Raw genomic sequence first — 14,395 nt, forward strand, 5'->3', positions numbered from 1 at the left:
CTGTACTGGCATAAACTGACTGCAGAGGTTTGCTGCAACTGATATTGGGTGATAAGTCCAAGTCAGTGTGTCAGCTCTTCACAAAGGGGTCGCTTTGTGAAGAATTAATTGATTAGGTTGGGTACCAGGAAGGCTGCTTGAAAATCTTGTTTTGTGCACAGAGGTAATGTCACAAAACAGAAAAATATATTGAAAATTCTAAAACAGATTGTTTGATTATATGATAAGGAATACAAATTTCCCTACTTGGAACTAAATGGCCCATTTGTTTCTTCCCAGTGTTGCTCGTAGGGGGTCATCTGTTTGTTGTGGTTACTCTGTAATATTGTCTTTATCTTACAATATAAAACACCTTGAGGCAACTACTGTTGTGATTAGGCATTACAGAAATAAAACTGAATCAAACTGAATACGAAAATATGTGGATTTTAATCATATTGAATGCCAAACATTGCATTGTTCCTGTTCAGTGAAAAGGGGAAACAATGTGTTTTTAGCTAAACTTTGATGTCGCAATTACAAAGTTACTATTTTGAAAGAGAGGACAGCTATGAGGATACAATGCAGATGTTAAATGAAGTCATTCAACACAAGAATCCAGAGGTAATAAATAAAAATAAATAAATAGAAACATCACCAGCTCTCTTTGTGGGAATCAAATCAAAACTCTCATTTGGGTCGTACCTGTTGAGCATTCAGTTTTAGTTTGATGTTAGGCTGTATGTGGAATACGGGTTGGTATTTATGGGGAAATTATTCCACCGTTCCCAGCAGCAATCCTGCTAACAGACAAAATCAACCAAGTACATGGGCTCCTTGGTAAAGCTAATAATGCATAATTTGTCTTTTCTTATGTTACACTCAGTAGTTCTTATAAAAATCAGAGAATAAACAGCAATACATTGCTCAACTACTGCAAGCAGCACAATATAAATGTGACTTTGTGGAAACAGTGCACTGCTGTAAATAATTAGCTCAGGACAACACATAATCAAGCTGATACTCTGTTAAACAAGGTGATACTGAAAAGAACATTTACTAGGATACATCTTGAAGACGATGTAATAGCTGCTCTATCTGCTGCTTTGCAAATTCCAGGGTCTAATAAAGCCAGAGCTCAGATTCATCTGTTTCCTAATGGAACATATTACTTCAAAGCAGTCAATTGTACCCCCTGTCGCTTTGGCTTCATCACTTTCATTTACTGCCATTACAGTCCCAGACTCTGTCCTTCTCCTCCTGCGCACTCATCTTTTTTTCTTCCCTCATTTCTTACACACATGGTAACATCCGCGCTGACCACCTGGCTTCTTGTCTATTTCTAGCTTTGTCTGTTTCTCTACCTGTCTGTGCTTTCTAAACATGTTTCTCTCTCCCTTAGCCAATCTGACATTCAGTTCACCTGGTCACGATGTGTTCTCTATCGCACTACAACTCAGCAGCTCCTATTATGCTTTTCACAACCCTAAAGTAAAAGGCTAACACAGGTCTGCTCGTCTGTAAGAAGTGGGTGAACGTAAAATTGAATAATTCAGAGAGGAGAAGAGATGACAAAGTTCAACCTAACATTTTGACACTTGTTTTCTCTGCTTCATTTCAAGAGGCACTGCCGCTCTGACCAGACACAAAGCCCATTTATAAAGGGTCCTTTTCACTGGTAGTAGAAAGGTCACATGGTATTTAGATTGCTGATAGGTTGTGTCAGTCATCTGAAAATGTACTTTGGGATCTATATGTTGCTACTGGTGCTAAGAGATAAGGCAACAAAGACAAGCATCCATGTTTACAGGTGAAAAAACAAAGACAAAGTCAATAAAGATATCTTTTGTGTTGACTCACATCTTTCCATGAGGACTAAGACTAGGACTAGGTTAGTCCTAACTAACCAAGGCTAAGGTACCAAAGGTTTTGGTTAGATTTAGAAAAAATATGTTAGCAAGGCGACAGGTATCATAGAGGTACAACACATGACGTAGGACCAGTACTAAATGGCACCTTGCACCTCTGAGACACCAGCAGCTTTGAATAAACACCTTGGATATCATGTATCCATTTATGTATGCATGTTCCATATCTCCTCCTAAATGAGTGGACCAACCTTGATGAAACTTTGTATAGACATTGACTGGGTCAGTGTGAGTGTAAAAATCTACACTATATTACCAAAAGTATTCACTCACCCATTCAAACCATTGAATCCAGTTGTGGAGTCTATCCCAGTTGTCTTAGAGCGAGAGGCAGGGTGAACCCTGGACAGGTCGCAAGCCTGTCACGGGGCTAACACATAACTGACAGACAGACAACTTGCTGCGAGACACTGCGCCAACATGCTGCATGCAGACTGCTTCTATAAATATTTGTGAAAAAACGGGTAGCTCTCAAGAGCTCTTTGAATTCTAGTGTCGTACCATGATAGGATGCCACCAGTACAAAAAGCGAGATCCAAAAAGACATTGATGAGCAAGTTTGGTGTGGAAGAACTTGACTGGCCTGCACAGAGTCCTGTACAACCTAACAGAGCATCTTTGCGATGAATGAAGACTGTGAAGAGTGCCAGGCCTCCTCATCCGGTTCTTATACACGTGAAGGCAGACAAGTGAATATGTTTTGCAATACAGTGTATATGGTGTATACAAATATTTACACAAATCCCATAGTTGTTAGTATTTGAACACTTAACAGTTCAGTTGTCTAATATATCATAGCCTTACAGCATCATGATCATGGTGTATGTAGGTATGTGTGTGTGTATGTGTGTATGCATAGTGTGGGGTTTGCAAACACCATTAATAATCCTTAACAAATACATAATATATACAAAAGTAGATGCACCAGTGTCATCAGACAGTAAGTGTAATTGTCACTTATCAGCTATGATCAAATATACTGCTCAAAAATTTAAGGGAACAGCTGAACACTTTTTAACCTTCTGGTGTGAATGTCATGTTTCTGAAACACAGTGTTTTGTGTTTTTAAGACTCCTAAATACTGGTTACTTACTCCTTAATCCCATAATAACGAGATTCTTAATTATCCTTAATTATGTTCAGTTCCATTCTTAGTTTACCGTTTACTTTTTCTACTTCATGTTTTTCTTTGTATTTATCTTGTGTTATCTCTTTATAGCTGCTTGGAATTATTGTTTATTTTTTATCTTTCTAGAGGTTTTTGAATCCTTGGTTCCTGGTTTTGCTTTATCCATAGTTGAGTTTATATTTCCTTGTTTGGTAGTTTCCACTTCCTTGTGTTCTTTTTAACTTGTCTAGCCTTTGTCCCTGTTTTACCTGTTGCGATTATGCCGTTTAATGTTAACCCTTGTCTTGTATGTTTAGTATTGAATTCTACTTTCCCCACTCTCATTTCCCCGATTTGTTTGCATTAAATGATAATTAATAAAATTATTACTTTTTGTACACATTACTCACATAAACATATATTATAACCTTACTGATGATTAGTAAATACAAAATATTATAAAGGTAGCATAGCTGATATGTTGTTAGCACTATCACGTAACAGCTAGTCTGGGTTTGAACCTACTGGCTGGGCCCTTTCTGTGTGAAGTTCAAATGCTCTAACCCTGCCTGCATGAGAGCCCCCCCACCGTCCAAAGACAAAACTTATTTCATCATTTTTAAACTGCCTAAAAATCTGAAAGTGAATTTCTTTCTGTCTCTTGGCCCTATGGTATACCGGCAACCTAACCAGAGTGCAGTCTGCCTCTCACCCTATGATAGCTGGAATAGGCTCAAGCACCCCCTCCCCGACCTTGAACCTTGGTCGATCACTGGCTGCTCCAGTCTGCATGCCAAAGTATCCTTGGACAAGATGCCAAATCCCGAGTTGCACCAGATGCGTTCATCGGAGTGTGAATGCTACATAGAAAGCACTTAGATGTAAAAAGAAGTGCTCATATGAATGGGTGTGAATGGGTGAATGAGACATGCTGTATAAAGCGATTTGAGCACCCAAGTGGAGTAGAAAGTGCTATATAAGAACCAGTCTATTTACCATGTTTTAATTTGCCATTTATATTAATGCTTATCATAATGTGTTATCTAATTTGAGACCAAACCAATTTTCAAAGTTTCCTTTGATTTTTCAAAATAGAAAAAGCCAATAAAGACTACAATACAACTACAATAACCATTATCAGTGAAATATTTTGCGGTTAGTGCATGCTGCCGAATAAAAAGAGAAATGCTATAAATAATCTTTCTTCTTTGTTGCATCCCAATGGACATGCCAGATCTCGGCTTATTTCTACCAAATGAATTTCAAATTCAAATGAATTTCAAAGCATTACTTTGTCCTTAAAGGGAAATTTTTATATTTCTATTTTAAAAGCCTTTAAAATAGAAATAAATAGGTCTTTATCTTTAATAGAGACATATCTAAGATATACTGAACAAGGTCTAGAAGGGCTGAAAAACTGCACAGGGGCAACTTTAATAGCGACACGACGTGGCTTTTGTTTATTTTTTCATACGATGAAACACACGATTTATATACTGGTATATAGATTATATATCGAGTATTTAAGGAATCCTGTTTAAACCACTGCATACTTTGCTTTCATAAGATACTGCGTCCTCTTCTTATCTGCTGCCTAAGTAAACTGCTCTGGTTTGGGGGGGGGTTAAACAAACAGCTGCTGTAAATAATATATGACTGTTTGGGTATCTATTGATTGAGACTCACCCACAGCCTTTTAAAATACAGCATACTGCAGCCAGATACCTTATGTGTGTAATAGTGAGTTTCAGAGAGTGCAGGGACTTTATTTTAGCATGCCCATTAATTTTTAAGAAAACCAAAACCACCTGAAGATCCTATGATTTCAGCTCTGAGACCTTCTGCTGTCTGAACTGTGCGACTCATCCATCTGTCAAAAACATTATTCAGTAACAGAGCCAAGTTCTCTCATCATTGATTATCAACTTCATAATCTGACTGCAGGCACAGCGTGAGTGGAAAAAGGAGACTGTTAAATTCAGAAATAATGAAATGAGCTCTTGACGGAGATGTGCTTACTTTACCGAGAGCTCTCGAGGTTATAAATGAGCTCAAGAGCAAACTTAATTGATACTTTCATTATTTCTCTTCTCCTTATGCTCCACGGAGCTGACAAAGCAAGTGTAGTATGACTGTGTTTTACTATTGTATTTATACAGGCAGCACAATGTGAAGAGAAACAAACAGCTTCCAAAGGTTTTACCATACATTGTAAATCTGTTTTCATTGTCACCTGAAGCCTTTGCCCTTGTCCCACCGTCTTACACAAAGTGTCTGCTGGTGCCAGTGCCTTGACATGCGGGTCACTGCAATATTGGTCATGAGAAAACAATCCCATTTTACATGTCTTACAATGCTGGAGGGCTACAAGGTGCAGGATTTTTTCTATATTTGTTTGGTTTAGTTTTTTGTTGTTTTACCCAGTACATAGGTTTCTTTTGCAGTAGGCTATTCAACCATCCAGCATATTTTTCAAAAAATCTGAAACATCAGATGATCATTGTACATGTTATGCTATTGTCCTGCACTTTGGTTCACTTTTCTGCACTCCATCTTTACTTTCACTTTTAATTTATTTTAACTTCTACCCACTGGTTAGGTTCCCACACTAAAAACTAGCTCTTAGTTTTAGAAAACGAGTGTGGTTTCTGTTAAATCATCTGTAACCCTTTGAGCTGGAAAATAAATAGTTAGGACAGACGTATGATGTGTTGCCACTAAAGCACATTTCCTGCGTAAGCGAGATACGTCAGCGGTTTTGACAAAACTGCACTATTTCTCTCCCTGAAATGAAAATGGCCTTCTACATAATACTGTTAGTATTTGGGATATGTCTTCTTTAACCCAGATATCCCTTACAGTTTTGTATTTTGATTATATCTGCAGCTATTCATGCCGGTACTCAGACCACATTCATCACCCACCCATCGACCCCCATCTGATATCTGCTTATTTTGTTTCCATTTCCGGTGCCTTTCTGCCTTTTTCACCTCTAATAACAAGATGCATATTACAGCGCAATTACACTACATTCAGGAACAAAAAATTTACTTGTTGAATTCTTTTGATTTTTGATTTTCATGTGTGCTGCTGATCAAAATCGGATAAAACTTAACACTTCATTTAACGTACTGCTAACTCTGATTACCATTTCTGTTAATCACTTCTCACTTGTATAGCATTACAGTACATTAACAGTTTATCAGTTAAAATAGACTTATATTTAGATCCATGATCACTTTAAGCGGCCAATTATTAAGAATTATTAAGAATTCCTTGGCAGGTGACTGATCAACATGTCTAAAAACTAGACATGTTGATCAGTCACCTGCCATAAAAAACCCATCCTGGATATTAAAGACTCCTGTAAAAGAATCCTTGATCTAAAAGTAAAAAGTTTCAAATGATTTCTTATCCAATTTATTATAGAGTTGAAATATTTCTATCCATTGTAAAAAGTCCCATTTCAGATTTTTTACTGGAAGGCAAATTCTGGAAAAAAAAAAGATATTAACAAAATCAAATTAAAATTACATTTCCTTTATTCTTTAACCAGATAAAATGTGCCAGAATAAAAATATACCACTCTGCCAGCTTCGTGGACTGGTGGAGGACATTTTTAGAATGACTGCTTTAGCAAACGTAGCAATAAAATCCTATGAACACCTCACTACACATAAAACTTGTATTAAAATATCAATAATAAAAGTAATTTTTCTGGAGTAAAAACATTCAATCATGTATGTTAGCCAAGCTGGTTAATAAGAGAAAACGTATTTGTTACGAAGCTAAATGGGTGCTTGGTTTTTTGCTAATGCTACCTCAAGCACAGCTCACAACTGATCTCAGACCAGTTAAAGTAGAGACTGTAGCCCAGGTGATAGAGCAGGTCACATACTAACCAGAAGGTTGGTGGTTCAATCCCAGTCTACTCCAGTCTGCATGCCAAGTAAGGGCAAGATGCTAACCCCATGTTGCTCTCTGGTGCATCCATATGTGGATGTCAGTTATTGTTAGTTTGCAGAAGCACTTTGTGCAAACGGGCAAATGTACAACTTGTGTAAAGCGCTTTGAGTGCTCACGATAGAGTAGAAAAGCGCTATATAAGAACCCGCAGCTTGCCTGTCACGCTAATCTTGCATCATTTCCTGTCATACAACGCAGATGAGCAAAACCAGCTGCAAGCTGCTGGCTTCTCAGCTTGACAAGCTCCAGCCTTTATTAACGGGACATTCCCCTGTCAGTGCATAGCCCATGCAGCTGCTTTATTTCTGTGTTCAGAGACAATAGCCAACTGCGTCGAGATGGTAGTAATTTAAAAGATGTATATAAGTAGGACTGTGAGAAGCTTTATGAGGGAACAGTTTGACATGAAAGGAGAGAGTCTGCTTTACTTTGGTACATTTGAACTATTTTTAGATTTCCCTAGACAAGCACTTCTTGACTTGTTTGCTGTGAATATAATAATTTCGTATGTATTTAATGTGAATCACAACACCCCTCTTAAAAGAAACACTTTGCAAACTCCCTTTATAGGTGAAGAGACCTGTGGAAAAATTAGGGTCAGAGATTTGCCATCAAGATCTACTTATTGACGTAAGCACACAGCTAGATTTCATTGTAAATGTTAGTTTGCTATGGCCCCAGTCACACAGGCCTGTAATCAGTAGGGAAAAAATTGTATTCTGCAACCAGCTGCTGAAGGTTGCTGGCAGTTGCAATAAAATTGATTGCTAAAGCCTCCCACAGGCCTAGAGACCAATCAGTAACCCCTGGTAACCACCCACTAGGAAGAAGTGTGTATTTTGTATTACCTGACCGATTGTTGAATGCTTGCACGAGGTTGCTTGGTGTCCCCATGTGAAACTGGTTGCAAACAGGCAGATGTTGCAAACAGGCAGATGTTGCTGCACCGAAAACTTCCTTGTAATTGCAGATTGTCACAGACGGCCATAGTCTGTATGGAAGACTGCAAACACTTACCAGCGACTTGCTAAGTGGTAGTAAAACTGTGAAGAGGGCTCCTCTGTGATAAGTTAGGCAGTGCTCGCAAACAAGTTGTCATCTTCCATGCAAACTAAGGATGACTGTGACACTCTGATCCCAACCAAAGCAATCGCAAGAAGGTTTTTGGTGTAGCATTGAGATATGGCAGATTTCACTCAGCGATACTTACCAACCACTTGCCAACCAATGGAAAAATACATATTTTCCCCTAGCAACCAGAGGTCACCAGGGTGTCACCAAGTTGTCTTACACACTCTGCAGTAACTGCGTAGTCTGAAGTTTGACAGGCTAGTGTTGTCTCAAACACTTTCAGAAGTGATGACTGTAATATCTGAATATTAAAGTCAACTGCATGCCAAACCTTGGACCAAAAATGACACAAAATTCTTCTAGAGTGAAGATAACAGCTTAACGAAAATAAAAAGCAAACAGCACAACACATTAGTTAATTAATTACATGAATGCCTGGTAAATATGTTTAAATATTAGCAAGTTAACAGATATAACAACTATTAGCTAGTTCATACTGGTTGAAAATTGGTGCAGGTTTCTTTTTAGCATCCAAGTACATGTATTACACAGCATTTAGCACAAGTGCAGAAGTATGACATTTGAGACGCACCCATCTGAAACACATTAGCACATTCCAGTTATTTACATCCGCTTTAGCTCAAATTACCACTGTGCCTAAACACAGCCTCGTGGAGCTTGCAGCATTAATGTAGATTTTCAGTCTTTTTATTTGGTGTAGAATATAATGAGTGCAGCTTGCTAATACCATAAAGTGACAAAGGCTAGGCTACTCATTATTAGGACTATCATTACATCTATTCCTGCCTGACAAAAGACCAGGAAGGGGGTGGGGGTTAAGCACAAAAAGCCACAGGGGAAACACACACGAAACACAATCACGCTTCACCATTAATCTGTTTTGTCAAACATAAGCGGGCACACAGATACACAAACACGGGCACGGTGAAGTTTTCCTGCCTGTAGGTTTGAGGATATGTGCACTTGGTTTCTCACTTACACGTATGCACATGGACCTACCTGTAAAAAATATGATGTGAAAAACAAAAGGGGAAGGTGGGAGGCAACTAATGAAGGAGGAGAAACAGAAGCGAGGGGTGATGGGTGGAGAAGAGAGGACTGTCAGATAATTTGACACTTATCTCAGCTGTTAGAGTGAGAAAGTGAGAAAATATACCTCATTTCTGTGTGACTGGAGCAAACAGGTTTTGCTGCAAAGACAGTATTGTGTGCATAACATGTTCAACATAATAATTCTATATATTCTATCTTCTAAACTAAAATATGATACAAGAAGATTTTGTCAGCAGCCCAAGTGACACTTTTATTGATTTAAAACTTTCAAATCCATGCTGACATTAGTGCAAAATTTGTAAAGTCTTGATTTGCAACTTATTTTATTTGGTTCTATCTGGGAAACACAGCAAGTGCACCTTGTTTTTAAAATAATATAGAAATTCTGCTCTTGACAGTATGATAGTTTGTCCTTCTTCATGCACGTAATCTCCTTTTGGATTTTTGAATGAAGTATGAGTAAGGATGTTAGCATGGCTCCTGGCAGTTTATGCAGAGTGCCAGACCAGGAAGTCCATGTGATGAGCACAGCTCTTGGCCTAACCTGATTAAGACCAAGCCAAGACCCACTCAATTAATAGGACCAATTGACTCAGTCCCACACAGCTGCCGTCTTTTCTAGGGAGCACTGCAGCAAATGAACATTGATTGAACCGAGCACGAGGTTTATGCTGAGGACTAATTCCTTCCATATTCTTCCTCACCACTTTCCCCCAGAATGATTTCTCTATATTAAAAATTCCAAAAAATCTCAATGATAACGATTGCAAGAATCCATGAATGACAAAATGAAAAAACAAACATTAAATCACAGATCATTTGACAAATGTGTTTAAAACGTGTGACTCTGTATGTTCTTTCCGTCATGCTGTTTGAGAGCTGTTGGCTACAGCATTCACCACGACAGTGGTCTATAAATAATAACCTTCCTCCAAGTGTATGATTCAGAAGCTTTGATGTCTGCAGTGGGATGCAGCACCTCGAGCCCATATGTGTGTGACATCATGTCTGTTCTTATATCTAGATGGAATCTGTCTCTTTAATTGTTTGAACTCCTTCATCTACTGCCAGCAGACGAGAACATCAGCAACACATCTTCAGTGTCAAATGCACAAAAATTACCTAAAGTATACAAAATCTTGTTGTTTTACACTTTGGATGAAGTAGCTCAATTTTGTTATGTGAGGCTAATCAGTAAAATATTTCAGATAGAAATGAATGGAACAACTGTCTTGAGTGAAGATTGGGCCTGCAAGTTTTTTTTATTTGCTGTTTTCAATTAACTGTAAGAAAAATTTTGAGAAGTGTTTTTTTTAAAGTAAGTTGAAATCTTCAAATTAGAGGGTTTTTTTTAAAAGCATATAATAGCAAACTTTGGGTTGATCCCAATGAGTTTGATGAATAACTAGATCAATTTAACTGATTATTGAAAAAGTGGACAATTAATCCTCTGTCAAGAGACCAGTCAGTAAACTGACTAACTGTTGCAGACCTGTTGCAAAGGCCGGTTTTATTAAGCAGTCAGCTGTAATGTGACGGATGCATTAAATACAGTTCTTGTTCACGTACTGTAGCAAAGGTTGGAGTACATTTAAGACAAAGAAGGTAACGACTCACATCTCAAAGCTTCCTATTTAAATCGATTTACGTTTCTTGATTGTTTAAACAATCACATATCTGCTTCTGGAACCTGTCAGAAGCAGATTGGCATATTAAAATACTTTGCTTCATCTAGCCAAGCTGATAAGAGCACCTGCTTAAAAAAGTGGGTCCCAAAAATGAAGTAAATCCGGCCCTGCTTGTGTCATACATCATGTTACATTAAAATGCGCAGCAGATTTAGATTTTAAAACTGCAGTCATTCCTTTTATTGGTTTGGGCATTCTCCTATTGTAACATATGCAAATTTTCTATCGGCAATGTAGAAGAGCCCTGTCGATGAAATGACTGATTATTATGGGCCTAGTGCAGCACTGATCTTATTAAGCGTTCAGCCATGATACGATAATCTGCAAGCAATACATTTCTTTCAACCAAGTCAAAGCAGGTAATTGGCCAAACCCAAGGTGTCCAAAAAACAAGGGTTGTCCAGAGCATTTGGCTCTATACATGCTGCTTCCTCACAAAACTGTTTACCTACCAGCCTTTGTTATGCCCAATGTCACAATACATTAAAATTATTCCACTTGTGCAAATTTAAAAATTGTGGCAAAGAGGTTTTTGTGTTGTCAGTGAGGCCAGTATGGATTGGCTATGTACACTTTCCGTTCTCTCCAGGGTGTGTCTTCAACAGCCTTTCCTGCTCTGAACTGAAGGGACTACTGGAAGTGCATTAGTGGCTTTGCCACATTTGGCACGGAGTCTGCTAAAACAGTGGTGCAGCCGCACAAAGCAAACAGTCTTGAACAACAGAAAATAAAGTGCTTTCAGATATCACTCTAGCAGGGATGAATGGCATTTACAAGTAATTGTTATTGCCATTTAATTCAGCTCCCAACAAAATGGCTTTTCACAGAAACACATCAACACACCAGTATTCACTCAGACACAAAGCTTCCATCACCTCTACAGAGAGACGCTTGGGTGGCCTTCTCCCATTCGCACCAGTGTCGGTTTTAATGAGGAGCTAATGCCATACCGTTTAAAAAAAACACATATCTGCACCTGTGTCACAGCCAGAACCCAAATGGATTTATATTTAGACGTCTGAAATGTCTCCCTCTTCCACAGGAGTAGCGACACACACTCTCCCATCCTGCCCTCCCTGCCTCCCACAAGCTCCTCTGACAGGCAGAAAGGCCACAATGAATTCTTGACATCCATTCGTGTTAATTACAATGGCTTCACCAGTACGACTGGAAATGTGTAATTATCAGCACCTCGGCAAGTGGAAGGCCTGTGTTTTAGCCGCTCACAGGGAAACAGTTCCACTTAGACTATTTCTTCTTTAGACAACGAGGGCGTGAGCGGAGTCCTTAAAATTTCGGTGTCAGCCAATGTGTGGCCTGCGTGTGCTCTAAGTGTTTCCTATGAATAATGTGGAGCTACACGATACAGCGCTAGGAGACTTTGTAACCTTTCTTCTCACACTTCATGAAGACTCGTGTATACTTTAAAGTGAGAGATTTTAAATGTCCAAACAGGAGAGGAAGGGAGAGGAGTTAGAAAAACCTTGATTGAGATCAGGATCTGCCTTTGAGCTTCTTGCTCCCTGCCTGGTCCCATAATCTTTTCTATCCCGCTGTCACACATAACTGGTTTATTGAAGTCACTGGCTCACCACCGCTCACAGTCTCACATAAACTCCAATCACCCTGAATAATTGATGCAAAAAACTAAAACAAAACAAAAAAAGGGAGAACTGAACACCCCAAACACGATATAATCTCTCACCCGCCTACCTACCCAGCATGGGCCCAAACACACACGGGCTGCTCATTGCATCTGTTCACAAGACACTCTTGCCAAAGACAGAAAAAAATAACTGGCCTGTGCATCCTGCCTCCTCTCTCTCCCCGGCATCTCTATTGTGCTTGAACAGAATAGAGTGCTATGACAGAGATCAAACTAAGGCAGGACTCCCGTGTGCTCATCCTGGGTGTGAAGCGCAAACGCTCTGGGGAACCTTTCTGCTAAAACTGCATCACTAAAACATGCAGATGACACAGAGTTAAGCTTGGACACAGTGTCCACAATAGAAAAAACTACAGCACGAAATAAAACTGAATTAAACTAATCCCACTTCATTTCTTAGAAGCAAAGAGTATAAGACTAAAACTGTTACTATGGAACTTAAAGCCATCACGCAAATTTTCCATCAGTGGCTCTGAGAAAACGTTTTCCTAGAGCACGTCACTATTTAGACGGATACATGTGGCGGAGAGAAGCGCACATATTTGTTTTTACTTTTAAAGTTGCATACGTGGAAAATACTCCTAAATGTATATCAGTCACATAAAGATTAATATTGCACCGTTGTTTTCTATCAAGAACACGGTTTAACTGCGTGTAATAGCCACGAGATAATGAGCTCATCAGAGAGCTCCTGCTTGTTACTCACGGGTGCCATCGAAGCGGGTGGCTATGGTGTCCAGGAAGGTGTTTTGCGGGGCCAGTAGCCCTCTCATTACTGGCATCCTGCTCCGGGTAGACTGGGTCCTCCTGCCTCTGCGCCCTGGGGCAGCGCTTGACTCCTGCTCAGACCCGAAACTCGGCAGGAAGCGAGAGGTGCCCGGTGCGCATCCCAGCCCCTGGAGAAGCGCACCGATTCGAGATACGCGCGGTGGCTCCACCTTGGCACCGCGGGGGTTGTGACCATAATCAACTCAGCACAGAGCGAGTCTTAACCGTGGGATGCACCTGTGCACCTCCCAACGGGGGTGAAACAACCAAACAAATAAAAACGCCAGTGTGCGCGCGCGCTGTTACGAGACAAGGATGGATGCAAGTTTTGGTGCTGATGGTGAGTGGAGGTAATCTTATAGCTGCAAGCTCCTCCTCAACTCTCTCTCTCTCCCTCTCTGCGTTGTTATCTTGCCACAACTGAGAGCAGATGCCGAGTCACATGACGCCTTTCGGGTCCTTGCCAAGCCGTGGTCCTGTTTCAAAGTGGAGGTGGGAAACAAAAAAGAGACTGGTTTGGAAGCCAGTGGCCTTTTCCTCGATATGATCTGTAAAATCCAATTAAACGCAGCTACCTGTTGGGTGGGGGAGAAACGCTCCGTTTGCTGTTTGCTGGAAGCGAGCCCTGCGGAGGCTGTGTAAGTGCTGGAGGCTGGATTACACAAAAGGCATCTTTGCGCATCTTACAGTGTCTTTATGAATCCGGTTCCTAAAGTTAGAAATGAACACGGAAAGACCTGCACATTGTATTTCTGGCTTTAACGTTTCATAAGGGTGCTATCAATCAGGATACAAGATAACTGGACTGTTCCGCTCGCTCTTGGGTTTCCTCAGACCGCATGGATGCGTGCAGTTGAATACAGCGGAAGGAAGCTCAGATCTCGTATTAAAGTCTGCTTCCGCCATCTCCTGGTGGAACAGCGCAAGTTAACCGGATAGTATCTTGTCTGAATTACTGTAGTACAAATTTTATTATCTGAAACCAAATTCTGTATCCTAAGTCCTTTTGTTGAATCTGTCACTTTTCTTGGAAAAGCATAATCAGTCTTAACCTTGTTAACCCGATTTCGTTTGTAGTTTTTCAGAATTCCTAAGAAACATTTCTCGAAACATTTCACTCTCAAATCTCAAGTTTCACAAAACGTCT

General features: G+C 39.8%; 1 protein-coding gene across 1 annotated transcript in view; it reads right to left on the reverse strand.

The window, feature by feature from the left end:
• kcnh3 (potassium voltage-gated channel, subfamily H (eag-related), member 3) overlaps positions 1 to 14,066 on the reverse strand; it is a 189,788-nt gene extending 175,722 nt beyond the window's left edge. The window contains exon 1 of the mRNA XM_026143940.1: positions 13,187 to 14,066. Within this exon, the coding sequence (XP_025999725.1) occupies positions 13,187 to 13,262 (76 nt within the window). The 5' untranslated portion in view covers positions 13,263 to 14,066. The remainder of the gene's footprint in view (positions 1 to 13,186) is intronic.
• Positions 14,067 to 14,395: the final 329 nt, after the last annotated feature.

This window comes from Astatotilapia calliptera, chromosome 16 (genome assembly GCF_900246225.1).
Source record: "Astatotilapia calliptera chromosome 16, fAstCal1.2, whole genome shotgun sequence".
In the NCBI taxonomy this organism is placed as follows: domain Eukaryota; kingdom Metazoa; phylum Chordata; class Actinopteri; order Cichliformes; family Cichlidae; genus Astatotilapia; species Astatotilapia calliptera.